The 21259-nt window shown below is 45.8% G+C and overlaps 2 protein-coding genes across 2 annotated transcripts; both read left to right on the plus strand.

The window, feature by feature from the left end:
* The first annotated feature begins 1312 nt into the window (after positions 1-1312).
* On the plus strand, positions 1313-4331 carry LOC124649900 (1-aminocyclopropane-1-carboxylate oxidase homolog 4-like). The gene is made up of 2 exons (XM_047192420.1): positions 1313-2356; positions 3967-4331. The coding sequence occupies exons 1-2, from the start codon at positions 1517-1519 to the stop codon at positions 4219-4221; spliced, it is 1095 nt and encodes a 364-aa protein (XP_047048376.1). The 5' UTR covers positions 1313-1516; the 3' UTR covers positions 4222-4331.
* A 5915-nt stretch (positions 4332-10246) lies between these two features.
* Positions 10247-13021, plus strand: LOC124675027 (1-aminocyclopropane-1-carboxylate oxidase homolog 4-like). The gene is made up of 2 exons (XM_047211091.1): positions 10247-11153; positions 12587-13021. The coding sequence occupies exons 1-2, from the start codon at positions 10308-10310 to the stop codon at positions 12839-12841; spliced, it is 1101 nt and encodes a 366-aa protein (XP_047067047.1). The 5' UTR covers positions 10247-10307; the 3' UTR covers positions 12842-13021.
* The last annotated feature ends 8238 nt before the right edge of the window (positions 13022-21259 follow it).

Consider the following 21259-nt stretch of genomic DNA (forward strand, 5'->3'; position numbering starts at 1 on the left):
GCAAGCATTAATTTGCTGCAAGCAACGCTGGGCAACGGTCGGCTGATAGCAAGCCAGAAAAATCGGTTGTCCTCCGCGCCCTCCGATCATGATCCGACGTCTAAAATCAACCGTGATGCGAATTTTGTGTTTTACCCCCAGTTTTCAGAAACTCAACCCGCAGTTCTTACTTTCCCAGTTAAACCTAAAAGATACATCTCTTTGGACCTGACCTTTTTCAGTATTGACAATAAAAATGACATTCTACGACAGATCTGAATTATACTGCGTATTACAACAAAATCTCTCGATCTGTTTACAAATAAAATATATACTGTTACAACAAAATCTTCACAACAATTTTGAAAAAGTAATATTCTAAAATGTGGTTAAATAACAATTATTTTCCTATAGGTTGGTTTACAACAAAAATTGACAGCAATTACAATAAAAAAAATCAAAATCTATAACAACAAAAAAACATGTGTTCGTGGCTGTGGAAATTTGGTTAAAAATAACACATTATATATATATCAAATTACAACAAAAATCACCAGCTATTTTTACCAAAAATTACTGACGATTACAACAAAATAATTTATGGCAAACGTCCAGGTAAACATTACAACATCTCTGACGTGCTTTCTCTATAACTTTTATACGCATTTGTTACAAAACTAAAGAACATATACACCATCTCTACGAAAAAAGTGTCCATGACTAAAACAATTACACCAAAAAATCACAAATAATTACAACAAAAAAGTAATGCGTTTACAACATATCAAGAAACACACATTTTCGTAACATATCACTTAGAAAAATCTTACAGATTATATCGTGTGAGTTTACAACAAAATTTTATCTAATTGTTACAAATCTGGAAACAACACTGTAGATTTTTTTTTTAAAAAAAGCAACACACCAGTTTTAGACCGAAAACCAGACCTATATAAGACCGCCAAAGTCAACCGGCAATGGCGAGGAAACAGGTGTGGCAGCTCATGCATGCTGACCTCACGTGGGTATGGGGCCAGCGTTATGCCTTAGGCGTGCGGGTGCGGCAGATTGACCCACGGGAAAGAGCGGAATCTACACGCGGCTTGGAACGATCGATAAAACTCCCCCAGATGGGTCGCCCGAATACAAGTGTTTTCCTTATACTTTCAAATCGGTTGTGATCGCATTGCTCGCCGCACCGTTGAGCAACGCCGTCACCGTGGTAGAGCACCAGAGCCGTCGAGCATCGCCAGTTCGCCACCCACCAAAGCCGATTGCCGCGGTCGCCGGGACGGTGCTCCTTCTTCGCGCGCGTCCGGCCACCATGGTCCTCCTCTCGTCACCGCCGGCACCGGTCACATGCCGGCACCCGACTGTCTCCGAACACCGCCGCCCGGCCGACACGTCGGACATACGGCGAGGATTCTACCAGTTACAATGGGGAAAGGATAACAAGTCTTCCCAATTGCACACTACCCACAAACATCTTTATCGTCTCCACTCGTCAAAGTCAACCGGCGCACGCAACCCGACGACCATGGCGTCCGCCGCCGCCACCCCCGACTCCGGCCGCGCCGCCCTCCTCAAGGCCTTCGACGAGTCCCGCACGGGCGTCCGCGGCCTCGTCGAGTCCGGCGTCTCCACCGTCCCGGACCTCTTCGTCCACCCGGACCCCTACGCCTCCGTCCCGCTCGCTCCACCCGGCGTCTCCATCCCCGTCGTCGACCTCTCCCTCCCCGCGCCCGTCGCAGCCGCCGCCGCCGCGGCGGCCGCCCGCGACTGGGGCTTCTTCTACCTCGTCAACTACGAGGCCCTCGTCCCCTCCGACTACCCCGCCAAGGTCCTCACCGCGGTGCGCGCCTTCCACGAGCTCCCCGCCCCCGAGCGCGCCACGCACTACGGCCGCGCCATGGGCGGCGGGGTCTCCTACTCCTCTAACGTAGATCTGTTCCGCTCCCCCGCCGCCAGCTGGCGCGACACCATCCAGCTGGGGTTCGGGCCTGCGCGGCCCGACACAGAACGCATCCCGCCGGTGTGCCGCTCGGAGATCCTCGAGTGGGAAGCGCACACCACCGCGGTCGCCCGCGCCGTCATGGCGCTGCTCTCCGAGGGGCTCGGGCTCGGGGACGCGACGCTGGAGGAGGCCTCGTGCCTGGAAGGGAAGGTCATGGTCTGCCACTACTACCCCGTCTGCCCCGAGCCTGATCGCACCATGGGATTGGTCCCGCACACCGACCCCGGCGTGCTCACCGTCCTTGCGCAGGATGGCGTCGGCGGCCTTCAGGTGAAGCACACCAATGAGGACGGCGAGAGCTACTGGGTGGATGCGAAGCCCGTGCCAGGCGCACTTGTGATTAACGTCGGGGATCTATTGCAGGTAAAATGCACTCTGACAATGCCCAAATGCTTTCCAGCTGAATTCAGTTTAAATGCAGTCTGTAACGATTCGATTAGCATATGTTCTAGTACCAATTCTGCTCAAAACAGACCAATTAGAACAAGGGGTACACCTTCGAATACTTTCTAAATCCTTTCAGATGTGTACTAATTAACTTTAGCTTGTGGGCATTTGGATGTTTGATGTTTCCAACTTCAAACCCACGACACATTTACTGTCACATTATGAAAGAAAAGTTAGACAAACCTCTTGAGGACAATTCGAGTAGGTAACTACCATGTAGCGCAGGACCACAGATGCTTTCTTCAGGTCACTGTTGGTATCATTTTCGCCGTAAGTTGTGCATCCACCTGAAGTATGTGACGCTGAATGTTGATTATTGCTTTCTCCTCATTCTCGTATCTCCTTTGCTGAAGCGAAATCCTCTATCTCTCGGTTCTAACATGTACTTGGCTTTGGCTTAGTACTTGTAATTCTCTTTCCCACTCACTAGTTTCAGCAAGGCTGAACATTAGAATCGCGACAAACTGAATGCTTTTACCTGACAAATTCATGCAGAAGGTATGAAAATCAAGGAAAAAAATAGCGCGCTATAACAAAATAGCGTCAGCCGAAAAATATGCTATTAACGTGCTATAGCGTGCTAATAGCGCGCTATAGCACGCTATAGCGCCGAAATGATGTAGCGTGGACTGTCTAAAAACGCTATAGCGTGCTATTAGCGCCGAAATAGCGCGCTATTTTTTTCCATGATGAAAATCCATGGAAAATAAACCAATAACTGAAAACACAGCATAATATAATAATTTTCTCAAATTCTCTAAGATGATATTTCAGTAGCCTGATGATGCTTAGATTCTTGTTTTATGTTGAATCACATAAATACACATTTAGCCATTTTCACATCATATGTGCATATTTTTAAACGTAGCACAATTCAACAGTTTTTATGGAGTTAACAAAGTCAAACAGGCATCTTTAGTTGAAGTACTAAATTGAGCTCTAAGGAACAATGAATGGATTTTGATATTACATCATTGTTCAAATTGTGCTATGACACTCTAAGCTACTCAAGTTTACATGTTTCCAAGTCCTAGATGATCTTGGCTACATTATGATGATTATTTTCGAAAAACTATCTCGCTTAGCTAATGTAATTAAACAATTATTCAATAATTCTCTCTCTGTAATAATAAGTAGCCTGCTATTCACTAGCTTCACGGTGAATCAATGATGCACAACAGATCAAAAGAAGCAACATGATTTGTAAATGTGGGGCCATTTTATTTTGTTTCATTAAGTTCAATGGAACACTTAACATGACTTTTTATTGATGCTGAAAAGTAAGTCCCATCAAATCCACAATGATAAAGATTATGTATTGTTCGTTAAATTTCTTTTCGCGTTTGTTGAATTGTTGGGTTAGATTATATTAAACATGCAGCACGTATACGGAGTAAGTTTTGTTTGTACATAGTTTGGGGGACCCCCATAGCCCCTGCACTGGATCTCTCCATGGTGCTCAACTTTTAGAGGCAGTTTCATAATATATCTCTGCAGCTGATCTTTTTTACCTGTGTTTTTATCAGATAATGTCCAATGATAAGTACAAGAGTGTGGAACACAGGGTGGTAATGAATTCATGTGAAGAAGCCAGAGTATCTGTTGCTGTCTTCTTCAATCCTGGGAAGAGAGGGGACTCAGTGTTTTATGGACCGTTACCAGAGCTAGTTTCTTCAGAAAACCCACCAAAGTACACGAGTTTCACCATGTCCGAATTCTTAGGGGCCTTCTTTAAACGAGACCTTGCCAGCAAAGCTCTCATTGAGCACTTCAAGTTGTAAGATTATTGGTTGTCAAATAGTGATTAACTTTACATACATGTAACTATGTAACCATCTCACTGTCAGTGACGGTTTCTGATAATGCAAGACAGTTGTTCTTACTGGGCTAAGTCATACTTCTCAGTAATTTGTAGTTTCTTCTAGTGCAGCACAAAATAAATTCTAGTATTTTTACTGTGCAATCATCATATTCTTGCCATCTAAATGTCTTGGCTTATGGAGCTGAGTGTGGCTCAAAGCAGTCTACCATCAACAAGCCTGCCCCAACCAGCCTGCATACTTCGCTTGGTGATATGCTGTTTCCTCTTGTAAAGTTTCCACATGTTCTTAGGTGTGCAGTTTCAAGTGAACCAAAATGTACATTATATCATATGTGTGCATTTCTCCCTGCAACTATCATTGCTTATTGACCTACTAGCCTGAGCATATTTGGCACAATTTTGGTATCTGCCGTTTGCTAAATGAGCACAAGGTACCCTTGCAGCTCTACTCGCATGCTTATATTCTGTATTTGTTTCTCCACTTTACTGGAACTAATTTCATATGGAATATATTTTACAAACTAATTAAAGTATGGATAATGCAGATATGGGACATTGCAGGTACTTCACACATCTAGAATGTGAGACTTCTTTGGGAGAAGTTCAGAAACTCCTTTTACTAAGTTTCATTTCTCCTCATGTCAGTTCATTTTTCTCGAAATATAGGCAGAAGCACAAATGGAGCAGGTCAGTGTCAGAAACCTGTAAAATGTTTAGATGATTGGTGATAGATCCTTATTACATGTGCCATATGATCTGGAGTTAGATTAGTTTGGTCGGTCCGAGGTGCAGCTGTACAGCCCACGACCTATGTTTCAGTCATCTTCAGCTCGTTTGGATGTTTTTCTTATTTATCATAAAGGGTATATAGTTCCTTGTAGGCATTCTTGTTTTCGCCACTCAAATATAAGGTATTCTCTTTTTCTTGTACCACTTGTGTATTTAGTTACACTGTGCTGGCTACTGTTGCATTACCTTGGTGTAAAGATGTCTAGGTTTCCTGATTCATACATATGGCTTTGGCCAATCCACCGATCTTGCCTCTGGTTGACATTCTCTATTTTTTGCAATCTGATTTTGAAAGATAGATTTGTTGGTATATCATTTCTGCCTTAATTCTAGTTCCTATGAATCTCCATTCGACTGTTAATAACCTTAGTATGGTGTGCTTTCAATCCACTTCCATTAATATGTCTTATATTCTCAATTTCCCCGCTAAGATGTAAGGTATTTCTGTTTTTCCATATCAACTGCATATCTTGTAGCAAATTTTGACTTTCAGTTTTGACTTGTTTGCGTTTATTATCAGGCTGGGCTCAAGCAAATTAGCGTTTGTTCCCAGTTCTCATAGGGCCTTCTCATGGGCCGCAGCATGAAGGTGTTTACTCTGCCAGATGGCTGCTATAACGTTTTCCTCAAAAAAAAAAAAAGATGGCTGCTATAACGTGGTAGTATTTATCTTAGCAAAATGGCTACACTTTGAATTGACTGTCATGTCTTTGCCACATTGCCGCTAACATGGCATTCTTCTTAAATCTACAGGGTGGCTTCTATCCTTTGTCATTCAGTGCACTGACTGGCATTTGTCTTAAATTTACACGTGTACATAACTGCATACTGACTGGCATTTGTCTTAAATCTACAGTTGCTTCTGGCTTCGTTATTCAGTGTCCATGACTGCACGTTCCTAGTTGTTTGCGGTCAGCATGATTTAGCTGTCACTGATAATTTGATATGAACTGCAATATTTTTGACAGCCACTGATTTCACAATTACGGCTGGCAAGATGAAACTACGATCTATGGTAGGAGGCGGCGGCTTGGATATAAGATCAGTGGAAAATCTTGCATCGCGATGTCTTGCGTCGCATCTCCGGCTGTGGCACCGGCCTCGCTCCTCGGCGCCCAGCTCCCTTCTGCGTTTCCACCCTCCGATAGCCAACTCCGTCGTTGCCTTCTGCCATGAGCATCTCCGATGATTCCCCGCGACACGCCTCTCGCTCGTTGATGGCCGAGAGCGACGTGCTGCTGTTCCATTTCCAAGGTGGTTAGGGCATCTCCAACGGTGTGACCCAAACGGACGTCTATTTTATCCGTTTGGGTAGCCAGCCGGACACCCCAGAGATGTGCGGACGTTCTGCGGACAGCCACCTCCAGTATCGCTCCTCAACGCTCTGGAGACCCAAAAATATTGTTCCTGCGGACAGACACATCCAGTGTCGTGCCTGCGCCGTCCTAGCTACCGATAGAAGAAGAAGAGTAGTACAGCCGCGGGGCAGGCAGAGGCGAGCACGGCGACCTCGACCCCAGCACGCACGCGCGGCCCGCACGGCCCGGCTCCCGCGGCAGCGTGGCTGGCCGGTGCTCGCGGTGGCGGCCAGTCCCGTGCACGCGGTGGCGAGTGACGCGGCGCAGCCCGTGCTCCCGGCGGCGTGGCGAGGCGCGGCCCGGTGCGCGCGGCGGCGCGGCGTGGCGAGGCGCGGCGCGGCCGGCGCCCGTGCCTGCTGCGGGCTCTCGGAGTTGCGCAGAGAATGGCGGCGTTGGCGCACTGCGGCGACGTGGTGCGGGCGCGCATGACAGACGAGTTGCGGGCGCGGGCGTGGAGCTGGTCGAGCCGCGCGGACGCGCGCCGCGTCTTCACGCGCGCGTGGCGGCCAGCAAGGGCTAGCAACGCGCCGGAGGACCTGCACGGAGCTCGGCCGCCGTCGCGTTCGAGGCGAGGCGAGGCGCGGCACGGGCCAGGGCGCACGGCGAGGCACAGGACGGCGGCGTCCAGGCGCAGCGCGGGTCAGGGCGCGCGAGGCGAGGCCAGTGGCCAGCGCGAGGCAGTGTGGCTAGGCCGGCGACGGCGCGGGCGTGCCGAGGCTGGCGACGGCGCGGCCAGGCGGGCGTGGCGAGGCCAGCGCGGCCATGGTGGCGAGGCCAGCGCGGCCATGGCGAGGCGCGGCCAGTGGCGGGCGTGGCGAGGCCAGCGCGGCCATGGCGAGGCGCGGCGCGCGCGCCTGCGAGGCCAGAGAGGCGTGGCCAGGACGGCGTGGCTGGAGGGGCGGCGCGGGCGTGGCGAGGCCGGCAGCTGCAGCTGGGCGGCCTCCTCGGCGCGGCCTGGCCCCTGCAGCGGGCGGAGCTTCCTCGCGCGGCGGAGCTCCACAGCGCGGCGCCGCCGCTCATCACCGTTTCGGCCGCGGCGACCTCCGGCAGGGACGAAAAAAAACGGGCCATGCTTAGCAACGGGATCCTCCACGCGAGCTCGACGGCGGCGATTGGCCGGCGAGCCTATTCCGGTGGGGAGCGATGCCATATCCATGGCAGAAGAGAAAAAGAAGGAGAGAGGAGAGAGAATGTTGTGCGGGCCTGGGTGGTGTTGACTAGTGTCACTGCCATGTGGGGTTTGGGAGGACACGCGCGGATGACCACGTACGCCCGCACGCGTCCGGTTCGCCCCAAATTACTCTCAAATTTGGTCCGGCTTTGGGTCGTGCTGGACACCACAGCTGTCCGTTTTTAATTTGGGTCGGCCCGTTGGGAGCAGATTTTACCAAACGGACCAATCTGATGTCCGTTTGTCCGTTTGGGTAACCTGGTTGGAGATGCCCTTACATTTTTCGGTGGTCGCTCAGCTGTGTGTGCAAGTCGTCGTCGTGAAGGTGATGCCTAAGTGTTTGACCAAAGCGGTTCAATGTCTATTTCCGCCAAGGAAAGTTTAATGTAATTTTTTTTTAAACGGAGGCAAAAGCTTTGCCTTATTAATTCATTAAGCAGAAGGTGCTCGATTTTTAGGAGAAAACGGCGCGAAAATCAACAACAACACAACAGTATCAAGGCACACCCACAACCACCCGCACTCACGCGAGGGATACACCTAGCCATCCTGGCTACCAACAAAAGCTACAAAAGAAGCTTAAGTTGGTCTATGCCAAATAGATGGCCCTTCGAGGAGAGACCGACAGCTCCAAGATGAGCCCTGGAGAGGAGATGAGCAAGACAAGCGCCGAATAGGACCTTCACCGGACCACCCCTCAAAGGTCATTGTACACCGCCCAAGGGCCTCTTCGACTTCGCAGCAAGAGGAGACCACCACGAAGATATTCGGACACGCCGGAACGGAGCCGACTAACATGACCTTGCCGCAACCAGACCTTGGTCACCACCATCGTCGTTGCCTCACAGGCCACCACCCGGAACACCCGCATCTCCGGTTGACCTCCTGCCAACCCAGATGCCTTGTGTGTACAGCCCGCCGGAATGCGCAAAGGGGATCACCAACTTCAAGACGACGCCCTCAAGAGGGGAACAACGAAGAAATGATGTCGTCGTCCGATCCCTTAGGATCTAGGCTTTCACCCGAAGAAGTGAACCCGAGGGCAGCGAAGGTCGGAGAGCTCCACGACCGCCCCCGAAGGAGGATGGCGACATCCGCGGACGCCGGACGATCAGGCTTTCACCCGGAGCAACCGAAACCTTCACCTCCTCACGCGGCCGGACAGCAAGCGGAGCACATCGCCGCCAGCCCGCACCCCGTTGAAACACACCTCCAACGCGGCAGCAGCTCCACCGCCGCAAAGGAGCCACCGTTGAGATCCCGGAGCAGGCGCCCAGCTCCGCTGGTGCCCCGGCCCGACCAGAAACAGGGCCATGGGCGGCAGAGACACCGCGCACGCCGGGCAGAGCCCCACGGCCTGGCCGCCGCCGCCGCGACCTGCCTCCCCACCAACCTTCCTGGCGGTCACCCCGCCACCGGGAGAGCGCGCCGCCGCGCCGCAGCCCAGAGATGGACCAGGTCGGCCCTCGTGACCCGCGCAGCGACGCCGCGTCCGCAGCCGAAGCCGCCGCCGCATCCGCAGCCGAAGCCGACGCATGCCGAGAGCGACCCGGGAGGTTCTAGTCAATATAATCTATATGTTCAAATTTTAATATAATGGAAAATAGCGATTCAGATCATCAAGTCTCATAGAGTGTATATAGCCACATTGAAGAAGAATTTTACGAAATGATACCACCTTACGTTCTGACTTCTGAGAACTGAAATCTACCACTGTTGCACAATTTTTGCATTTCGCGCAAATAATTAATTGACCACAAATTAACAACAAGACGTATAGTGATGTCCGAAGCATCAGCTGGACGAATACATTTAGGCAAGTTATCATGGCCATTGTAGAGTGACATGGTTTTCTAGATAAATAAGTACTATGTATACACGAATTAAAAAAAGACGTTTACATATATTCGTGTGTTAAGTGTTAAGTTGACAGAGGTGTACTCCCTCCAAAGGGGTAGTAGACTGCTCATAGTGGGGTAACATAGATGGTAACATCACACATCCTAAAATATTTTGGTGATATGGCATGACAATAATTGAAGAAAGTGAATGAGATGATAACTAGCTACTAGTATGTTACCATAACATCACACATTCCAAGGCAATATAAGTCTACAACATAATAAATGACACAATGCATGAGACCACATCTAAGTTACTACGCACTATGAAGATACTACCTTCGATTCAAGGAATAAGGTATCCTTGTTTTACGTGCTTTTCGTTTGACTAAGAATTACTTCAAATATATAAAGATTGTTTGTATGCATCATTAGAAATCTTTTCAATACGAATCCAACAATATTAATTCATAATATAACCAAGATTTTGTTGCTCAATTTTTATGATCAAAGTTTGCCTTAAAATACGTGTGTGCCTTATTCTTTGGGACCAAGGTAATACTACCTTTTCAATACGAATCCAACAAGGTAATATAACTTAAAGTAGTAACATGATATATGTTACTAGTTTAAATTATTTCCCACTATGAGCAGTAGTCGTAGTAAATGGCCTGGTATTACGGCCATTGATGATTTATAAAGTTTCAATTGCTGTCACTCCAAATTGTATCGAGGTAGCGTCGTTGACCTTGATTATTACTCTACAAAAGTAGCCCACGAACTCCCGCCAAGCGAACAGTATCTCACATGCAGCTAGCCTTCGCAGCTCTATCCTCTACTACTTTCTAAGTCAACCGAGGTCACACACGCAACTCCACAGCCAGCCATGGCATCCTCCTCCGCCGCGGCCGCCCCTGACTCCGGCCGCGCCGCCCTCCTCAAGGCCTTCGACGACTCCCGCACGGGCGTCCGCGGCCTAGTCGAGTCCGGCGTCTCCGCCGTCCCCGACCTCTTCGTCCACCCCGACCCCTACGCCTCCGTCCCGCTCGCTCCACCCGGCGTCTCCATCCCCGTCGTCGACCTCTCCCTCCCCGCGCCCGTCGCCGCCGCCGCAGCCGCGGAGGCCGCCCGCGACTGGGGCTTCTTCTACCTCGTCAACCACGAGGCCCTCGTGCCCTCCGACTACCCCGCGAAGGCCCTCGCCGCGGTGCGCGCCTTCCACGAGCTCCCGGCCACCGACCGCGCCGCGCACTACGGCCGCGCCATGGGCGGCGGGGTCTCCTACTCCTCCAACGTCGACCTGTACAGCTCCCCCGCCGCGAGCTGGCGCGACACCGTACAGCTGATGTTCGGGCCTACGCGGTGCGAAGCGGAGCGGATCCCGGAGGTCTGCCGCTCGGAGATCGTCGAGTGGGAAGCGCACGCGGCGGCGGTAGCGCGCGCCGTGATGGCGCTGCTCTGCGTGGGGCTCGGTCTCAGGGAGGCGGCGCTGGAGGAGGCCTCGTGCCTGGAGGGGAAGCTGATGGTGTGCCACTACTACCCTGTGTGCCCGCAGCCTGATCGCACCATGGGATTAGTCCTGCACACCGACCCCGGCGTGCTCACCGTCCTCGCGCAGGATGGCGTCGGCGGCCTGCAGGTGAAGCACACGGATAAGGACGGCGAGAGCTACTGGGTGGACGCCAAGCCTGTACCAGGCGCGCTTGTGATTAACGTCGGGGATCTCTTGCAGGTAAAATGCGCTCGATCTAGTCAATTCCTAAATGCTCCCAACTGAATACAGTCTGTAACAACTCGATTTAAGTTATATATTTTAACTTATCTACAAACTACAGTATATATTCTATCAGTTCTGCCCAAACCACATAAATACGAACTATGAACACTTTGTAAATTACTTAATTCCACTTGTGTACTGATTAACTTTAGCTTGTGAGCATTTGGATGTTTACAACTTCAGATCGACCATCAGATTTACCGTCACGATTAAGACATAAATATTGACAGTTCTTGACTGTAGCACATGAGTGGTTGTAGTGTAGGTCCACACAGATGTTCAGTTCACAGTCGGTGTCATTTTGGTCGCATGCTTCACGGTTGTGTCATACGAAATATGTGATACCGAGTCTTAACAGAACCCCGCTTCTGAATATTATTTGCTTTGCCGATTACATTTACATCTATCTCGGCCTATTCCCAAGTGAAATCCTATCGATTGCTAATTATGAACCCGTATCAAAACTAATGTACTTGGCTTTGTCTTAGTACTTGTGATCTTTAGACTGGACTGGGATTCAGTTCTAGCAAGACTGAATATTAATGTCGTGGTGACTGGATATAATGTTGTTACCTGGCAAATTCATGCAAATAGATATGAAATACCAGAGTTTTTTCAAATTCAGCCTGATGATGTATACATCAGCTAGCTTGTTTTATGTTGAATCACATGAATACACACTTTAAAGCCATTTTCACCATCGTCAGAAAAAAGCCATTCTCACACGTTCGTTTTTTTTAACATAGCGCAGTTGAACACTTTTTATGGAGTCAAGGAAGCCAAATACACTTGGAGTACTAAATAGAGGGCGTTGCACTAGTTAAGGGACAATTGATGGGTTTTACTATTAGAAAATAGTTCACACTGTGCCGTGAACCTCCAAACAACTCAAGATTACATGTTTCCATAATCTACAGTCTTGACTGAATTATCATAAAAAAATTCAAAAACATATATGATAAATAGATGTAACTACCGCCTATATTAATTCTTGACCTGCTATTCACTAGTTTTGTTGTGAAAAAATATTGACTCGGTCCTCCATCAACAGAAGCGACATGATTTTGTAAACCTGGGTCAACTTCTTTTGTTTCATCAGATTCAGTGGAACGCTCAACATGATATTTGTTAATCTGCACACTACCATCTCCTTTCATGTTATTAATAATGTTATCAAGATGGAAAGTAAGCCACAATGAAAAATATGTTGTATTGTTTGTTAAATTATTTTGTAGTGCTTGATAAATTGTTGGACAAGACTATTAAACATGCAGCATGTATATAGACTAGTAAGTTTTTTTTTTTGGTAAACATGGTGCACAATTTCGAGAGGCACATATCATATCTGCAGCTAATTTGTTTTTTTTTCTTACATATCCTTTTATCAGATAATGTCCAATGATAAGTACAAGAGTGTGGAACACAGGGTGGTAATGAATTCACATGAAGAAGCCAGAGTATCTGTTGGGATCTTTTTCAACCCTGGAAAGAGAGGGGAGTCAGTCTTTTATGGACCATTGCCAGAGCTAGCTACTTCAGAAAACCCACCAAAGTACAGGAGTTTCACCATGTCCGAATTTTTAGGGGCCTTCTTTAAACGAGACCTTGCTAGCAAAGCTCTGATTGAGCACTTCAAGTTGTAAGATTATTTGTTGCCAAATAATCCCTCCATTCCTATTTATAAGATGTTTTGGCAAGCCAATTAAGCTTGCGGAAATGTCTTGTAAAAGGGAACAAAGGAAGTGATGTTTCATTTTACAAACATGTAACTATGTAGCCATCTCACTGTTAACTCTTACCAGGACAAGTCATGCTGCTCTCTATTTCGTGTTGTCCACATATATAGCGTATCCCAAAATAAATTATAGTAAGTTTCTTGTGCAATCATCATATTCTTTGTATCGCAATGGTTGGCTTATGGAGCCAATTGTGCCCTCAAATCTGGTTTTCTGCCTTCAATAATCCTGCCCCAACCAGCCTGCATACTTTGCTCGCTGATATGCTGTTTCTTCCTGTAAAGTTTTCACATGTTCTTAGGAATGCAGTTTCAAGTGAACCAATATGTGTATTATATGTGTACATTTGTTTCTGCAACTATCATTGCTTGACCTACTAGCCTGAGGATGTTTGTCAAAATTTCAGTATCTGCCGTTTAGTATATGAGCCTATGCAGCTTGGCTCACATTCTTATATTCTGTACTTCTTTCTCCACTTGGTTGGAACTTATTTATATTAAAATATATGTTTCAAACTAATTGAAGTATGGGTAATGGAGACATGGGAATCAATTTCCCAATGCTTTGCTCTTCAAGCCACATTGCGGAGACTTCACACATCTAGAATGAGCGGCTTGTTTGGGAGGAGTTCAGAAATTCATTAGCCTTGTAAGTTCCATTTTGTCCTCATGTTAGTTCCAGAAACATTTAAAATGTTTGGATCTGGTGATTGATCCTTCTCTTATTAACCATGTAGTGCCATAAGATGTGACCTGGATTAGTGTTGTTGATCTGAGTTGTGGTTGTACAACCCACCACATATGTTTCAGTCATCTTCAGCCCATCTTGTATTCTTTCTCGGTAATAGTTTTGTGTAATTCTTCAACTCGAACAGAAATATAATTCTTGATAAAATTCTTGAATTATGATATATCGCAGTTTCCATTATGTCGAGATAGAAGCAAAAATAAATCCTAAGTTACTCCATGCTTTTCGTCTCTTTCATCCATCATACCAGCACTACAGGAATAACACAAGGCGCTGATGGCCTGCTCATACGCCGACAGCCAAATGTCGGGACCATCGACGTATGGCCGGCCAGGACAGCCTAAAAGAAGGGCCATCGGCATAGGAAACGCTACACCGACGGCTGCCCTCGGCGCATCGGGGTCCGTCGGCGTAGGCCTATGCATGCAGCCCACCAAAGTTAGGTCCTGACGGCACTGTCACAGCGTCACATCTACGCCGACGGCTGCCCTCGGCATAGCCTTTCCCCCTTTTTTTTATCTACGCCGACGGCCGTCCTTGGCGTAGCCTTGATTTTTTTTCCTCCACGCACCCCCCGGATCGCTTTTTTAAGTTTCAATTGAATGTCAGAAAATGATAAAAAAAATTTAAAAATAAAATCCTTCGAGATGTTCATGTGTTATGTCATCTAGTTGCAAGAGAATTTAACAAAAATGAATTTCAACCTTTTTTTACAAAATTACGTCATGTATCGGTAAAATGGCTTTTCTGGTTGCATACGAAGTTAGAAAAAACAATAATATATCAAAATGATCGTGGGAAAAATTACATCTAGATTCACCAGGAATTACCTGATTGGCATTTTTTAGATTCTCCAAATTTCAAATGGAAATTTGAAAGTTTTTAAAATAAATTAATAATTGCATCCTGCAAAAAGATTATTATTAATAAACTACTGATGTTTATTTAAATAATTGTTTAAAATTTAAAATAATAAAGAGTTGTGATATCACGGTCTAAGTGTTAATAGGATTGATATGGTAGTATTATCAACAATGTTTCGTTTCTTACATGGAAGCTAGTGGAAAGTTTGACCGTCAGTGTAATTTGAGCTAAGATTAAGTGTACTTAGAGAAGATTAAAAAATGATCCATGGAGTAGTGTGAGGATGGGCCACCATCGGTTATATGGGCTATGCCGAGGGCTGGGTCTACGCCGACGATCCACGTGGCTTTGCCGAGGTGGATCTTTTCCGAGAAGCTATGCCGAGGGCTATGCCGAGGGCTGCCTTTGGCGTAGCCTACGCCGACAATCCAATGTGGTTACCCCGAGGGTCTTCGGCCGTCGGCTCGAGCCATTCATGTAGTGTGGAGCGTAGCTTGCCACATCAAGTTATACGTCTGGAGAATTTCCTATCATTCATGCCACACGGTTCATTTCTATAAACTTTGGGGAAGCATGGAAACAAGTCCGATTACTTTACCATGCAGAGCTGATTTGCAGGAAGTTTGTCCAAACAAAAATTATTCATATACTTCACCTTTGGTCACGAGAAATCTTGATTTTTGTGGTTTACATATGAAGTGTTATGGTTGAAAAACACAAGGGGTCCATCGAGTCCTGGTTTGAAATAATAATATCCAAAAAGCAGAGTGTGGAGGTACAATCTGATGTAGGAGTACATGTATAGTGTGTTTGGTAGCCCGTGTCAATCGAGAATAGCTATCTCTTCTCATACATGATGACCGCAACCAAGTTGAGATGAGATGAGATGTTGTTTGGTAGCAAATGTACGAGCTGAGATGAGATGTTGTTTGGTAGCACATGTATGAGATGAGATAGTGAGGATACAACTTCAATTAATTTTTAGCACTAATTTAATATTTGAACAAAGTTAGTTTTATGTAAGTATATAAAATACACACTCATTCCCTATTCTTTATTTGAGAAGTTATTTTTTTGCAAAAAGTGCAACTTTTTGCAAATAGGTCCTAGAATAGATTAAATAAAAAGCAATCAGGTCCTTCCTGATCTCCTTGAGCTTGATCTGCAGATTGGTGGTGTGAGGCGGCCGGCCGACGGCCAGCGGAAGAGCAGCCACCTGCATGCTGCAGCGGGAAGCGGCTAGGGGAGGCGCTGCGGCTGGCGGTAGCCATGGGGGTGGGGCGGTAGACTTGAGCTCGCTCCGCAGCGGGCAGAGTCCAGGGGCGGCCAGGGGAGTGGGCGACGGCGGCCGGAGGCCAGGAGAGCGGCGGCGGACGGCGGCCAAGAGGACGTTGGTCAGAGGCTAGAGGGCGACGGCGGCCGGAGGCCAGAGGAGAGCACGGGAACGACCCGTTCGTGCGGGAGCAAATGAGGAGCACGAGAGAGAGTCTGGGGGTGCGTTGGTGGGCCCACGAGGTGGATTGCGGGATTGAGTCAGCTTGGCTGGCTTGTGAAGCTCGATTTGAGCTTCACCACCGGGCCAGGCTGGCATTTTTCGTATGAGGTGGGTATTGCCCATCTCTGGTGACCCGGGCTAACAAACATAGGTATGACTAAAAATCTCGGTTGAGATGAGAATTGTTGGGTAGATACAGGCTACCAAACACAACCGTAAATTTTTCGATAAAGAGCATATATTAACATCGTGGAGATACCAATTAACCCCGACCTCTGCAATAACATCATGTCCTAATGACATAAAGGATGCACACAGCCAAAAAAGAGAAAAAGAATTACAGAAAAGAAAGATCCAGCTACAGAGATCCATAAATTGAATCAGCAACACTGATACCACCAAGACAACACCAAAAGCTCAATTTCTCCACAAACGATGACTCCAAGAAGGAAACAGTGCACAAACGCTGTTGTTGCCCGATCATAGATCTTAGATTTTCACCCTGAAGAAAAGCCATCTCTCTCAAAACAATGCCTTCAACAAGAACATTGCCAGGCACAACCAATTAAGGCCAGACATTGGATTTTCACCCTAAAAGATAAGACTCTGAACTTCTCCTGTGCAGTCTCCCCCACATACGAGTGGCTGTTACAAGTCACGAACCACCAAGCCAATTCCACCTCAGCACCAAGATCCGACCATCATAGCTATTCCACCGATCTCGGCTTGATGACCTTCTCCGCTAGCACCATGGAAAAAAACGAGCTCCATGATATTAACAGCCAACAGAGCTTCGAAGCGCCCCCTCTGGAACCAAACGGCCAGATAAAAAACATGGGTGCATGATACGTCCAAAACGTATCTACTTTCCCGAACACTTTTGCTATTGTTTTGCCTCTAATTTGTGTATTTTGGATGCAACTAACACGGACTAACGCTGTTTTCAGCAGAGTTACTCTGGTGTCTCGTTTTTGTGCAGAAATCCAACTTTCAGGAAAATCCTCGGAATTTATGCGAAAGGTCCTATTTTCCTAGAATATTGACGGAGCCAGAAGGGCAAGCCAGGTGGGGGCCCGAGGGCCCCACACACTAGGCCGGCGCGGCCCAGGAGGGGGGCGCGCCGCCCTGTTGTGTGACCGCCTCGGCTGGCCCCCGACGCCCACCTTCGGACTACTTAATGCCTTTGACCTAAAAACGCACGGGGGGTTAGAAGAAATCGCCAGAAACCATCCAGTACGCCGCCACCATCGCGAAACTCCGTCTCGGGACCAGAAACTCCGTTCTGGCACTCCGCCGGGACGGGGAATTGGAGGAGATCATCGCCATCACCACCGATGCCTCTCCATCGACCAGCCATGTTTCCCCCATCCATGTGTGAGTAATTCCCCCGCTGTAGGCTGAAGGGGATGGTAGGGATTGGATGAGATTGGTCATGTAATAGCATAAGATTGTTAGGGCATAGTGCCTAGTGTCCGTTATTGGTACTTTTATGATATTGTTGCAACTTGTTATGCTTAATGCTTGTCACTAGGGCCCGAGTGCCATGATTTCAGATCTGAACATGTTATCGATTCATGATGATATTCATTGCTTTATGATCTTACCTGCAAGTTGTATACACGTATTGTTGTCCGGAACCTAAGGCCCCAAAGTGACAGAAATTGGGACAACCGAAGGGGAAGGCGGTGATATGAGGATCACATGTGTTCACGGAGTGTTAATGCTTTGCTCCGGTGCTCTATTAAAAGGAGTGCCTTAATTTCCGATGAGATTCCCTAGAGGCCCGGCTGCCACCGGCTGGTAGGACAAAAGATGTTGTGCAAGTTTCTCATTGCGAGCACGTACGACTATATATGGAACACATGCCTATTGATTGATTAGTACTTGGATACCGTTTTATTATTATCTGCAAATGCCCTGCTTGATTGTTACATGAGTTTCTCTCATCCATGCAATGCCCGTTCATCCATCCCTGTGCCTACAGTATTTTAATCCTGCTGTTTACTATAATCACTACTGCTGTCTTTGTTACTCTGCTGCTGTTATTTCACTACTGGTACTACTGATAAACTCTTGCGAGCAAGTCTGTTTCCAGGTGCAGTTGAATTGACAACTCCGCTGTTAAGGCTTACAAGTATTCTTTGTCGCCCCTTGTGTCGAATCAATAAATTGGGTTTTACTTCCCGCGAAGACTGTTGCGATCCCCTATACTTGTGGGTCATCAAGACTATTTTCTGGCGCCGTTGCCGGGAGCATAGCTTTATTTGGAAGTTCACTTGGATTGATATTGTTCGCTGCAAATTCTCCATCATGGGTAAACCTCGCGATCCTAAAGTCGCCATATTACCATCCACTACAAGAAAAGGTACAACTCGAGTACCTCTCGCTGCTCTTGATTCACCATCTCGTGATTGATAAACTTGTTTCACCACCACATGCTTCACATGCTGGTACTTCTGCTAGATCTGAAAATTCTTATAATATTGATGATGCTTCTGCTGTGCTTGATGATAGTGGTTCATTGGGATCTTTTCTAGATGCTACAATTGCTAGGTCTAGACAAATTGATAATGCTGAAACTCCTAATGAAAATGCTGCTACACCTGTTAATTCACCTGAGTCTGTTGAATACTCTAGTGATGATCTTGATGAAGATTATGTAGAACTTGATGATGATTTTATTGATAAATGCAATGCTACTACTGATACAAGAAAAATTAAAAAGTTGCTTGCACAACATACTGTTAGATATAAACTGATCCTAAATTTGCCACATCTCCTATAAACATTAAGGATAAGGATTATGATTTTTCTCTTGATTTGTCTCATATATCTATTGTGGAGAAAACACCTTTTTGTGGTACTGAAAAAGAAAGTGCTGTAGAACACATGATTGAGCTATCTACTCTTAGTAGCTTGTTTTCTGATGATGTTAAGAAGCGTACTTATTTCGTTGCTAAAATTTTCCCTTTCTCATTAATGGATGATGCTAAAACTTGGTATAATAGTTTGCCACCTAATTCTATTAATAGTCCAAAAGAATTGCTTGATGTTTTCTTCCGGAAATACTTTCCTGCTTGTGCTCAACATATTGCTTTGCAGAGAATTTATAATTTTGATCAGGAAGATGGAGAGAAATTGCCTGAGGCTTGGGCTAGATTTTGCTCTCTTATTAGAGCTCGGCCTGACCATGATTTGGAAAAGCATGATTTACTTGATATATTTTATAGTGGACTAACCATTGAGTCTAGGGCATACCTGGATAGTTGTGCTGGTTGTGTTTTCAGGAAAAGAACTCCAGACGACGTCTGAAGAATTATTGGCGAGAATAGGCCGGAATCATGATGATTGGTCTACACTGAACCAACCCCGACACCAATATTGAAGAAGAGGGGTATGATTAAATTAAATGATGAAGATATGAGGGAAGCCAAGAAATCTCTTAAAGAGAAGGGTATTAAATCCGAAGATGTGAAGAATTTACCTCCCATATAAGATTCATGTAAGATCACTCCCCCTTCATCCATGATTGAGGTACACTCTCTTGAACGCTTTACTAGAGAAGATATTCCATATTCAAAACCTCCTGCTCAATTGCTTAGATGAGTTTGATAATTATATTGTTAAGCAAAGTAATTTCAATATGAGAGTAGAGAATCATTTAATGGAAAATTCTCGAGCTATTGGTGAATTGCATGGTATTGTGGAGAGAACCTCCAATGATGTTAAGATGCTTGTTAAACATTTTCAAATGGTTCAAACTCAAATTGATCAACTCACTAAAGTGCAAAATGACTTGTTAAAAGATAATTCTAAAGAAAAACATGCTTATGAAGTAACAACTAGAGGCGTTGCTTCTACCCAGGATCCTCTATATCCTGAAGGGCATCTCAAAAGAGTTGAACAAGATTCTCAACGAACTAAAACTAGTGCTCCATCTAAGAAAAAGAAAAAGAAACATAAAACTGTTGTAGAATCCTCTGAGCCAGTTAATGATCCTAATAGTATTTCTATTTCTGATGCTAAAACTGAAAGTGGTAATGAACATGATAAAGATAATGATAAGAATGATGCTTCTGATAAAGAAGAGGTTGAAGAAGAACCTGAAAAGCATGCTAAAAATAAAAAGTATACTAAAGAAGATTTTATTGCTAAGAAACATGGTAGTGAAAGGGAACCTTGGGTTCAAAAGCAAATGCCTTTTCCTGCTAAGAAACTAAAATCAAAGGAAGAAGAACACTATAACAAATTTTGTGATTGGATGAAACCTTTATTCCTGCAAATACCTTTGACTGATGCTATTAAATTGCCTCCTTATTCAAAGTATATGAAAGATATTGTGTCTAACAAAAGGAAAATTCCTAATGAGGAGATTTCCACTATGCTTGCTAATTACTATTTTAATGGTAAGGTTCCAAAGAAGCTTGGCGACCCAGGTATACTGACTATTCCTTGTTCTATTAAGAATAATTATGTTAGAACTGCTCTATGTGATTTGGGAGCGGGTGTTAGTGTTATGCCTTTCTCTCTTTATAAGAGACTTTATTTAGATAAGTTGATACCGACCGATATATCTTTGCAAATGGCTGATAAATCTACTGCTATTCCTGTTGGTATATGTGAGGATGTTCCTGTTCAAGTTACTAATAACCGCTTGATATTAACTGATTTTGTTGTGTTGGAAATGCCTGAAGATGATAATATGTCTATTATTCTTGGGAGACCTTTTCTTAACACCGCAGGGGCTGTTATTGATTGCAATAAAGGAAAAGTTACTTTCAATGTCGATGACAAGGAGCATACCGTTTATTTTCCCAAGAGGATTGAGAAAGCATGTGGAGTTAATACAATTTCTAATGTGAGAACTATCAAAGTGGGAACTATTGATTGTCCAATATATGAGCCTAAAGAAGAATATCAAACTCTTGTGATTGGATCCATATCAATACAATACAAGGTAACATGATTGGTTTGAGGTTTAATTCTTCTTATGCTATGTAAAATTTATTTGGTGGCAAGACTTGATCAACCTTGTTAACAAATTCATTTTATATGCATAGAGGAACTAAACAACATCTCTTTCTTCCTCCACTTGTAATACTTGCTGTAGCACTTTTGTTTTGCAAAGTTCTTTAGTTAATTAGAGATTTCAAAAAATTTCCTGCCCAGTAATAATAATTTTGACACCCAGAAATGTGCATTTTTTCAAAGTTTTCAAA

The sequence above is a fragment of the Lolium rigidum genome, chromosome 1 (assembly GCF_022539505.1).
Source record: "Lolium rigidum isolate FL_2022 chromosome 1, APGP_CSIRO_Lrig_0.1, whole genome shotgun sequence".
In the NCBI taxonomy this organism is placed as follows: Eukaryota; Viridiplantae; Streptophyta; class Magnoliopsida; order Poales; family Poaceae; genus Lolium; species Lolium rigidum.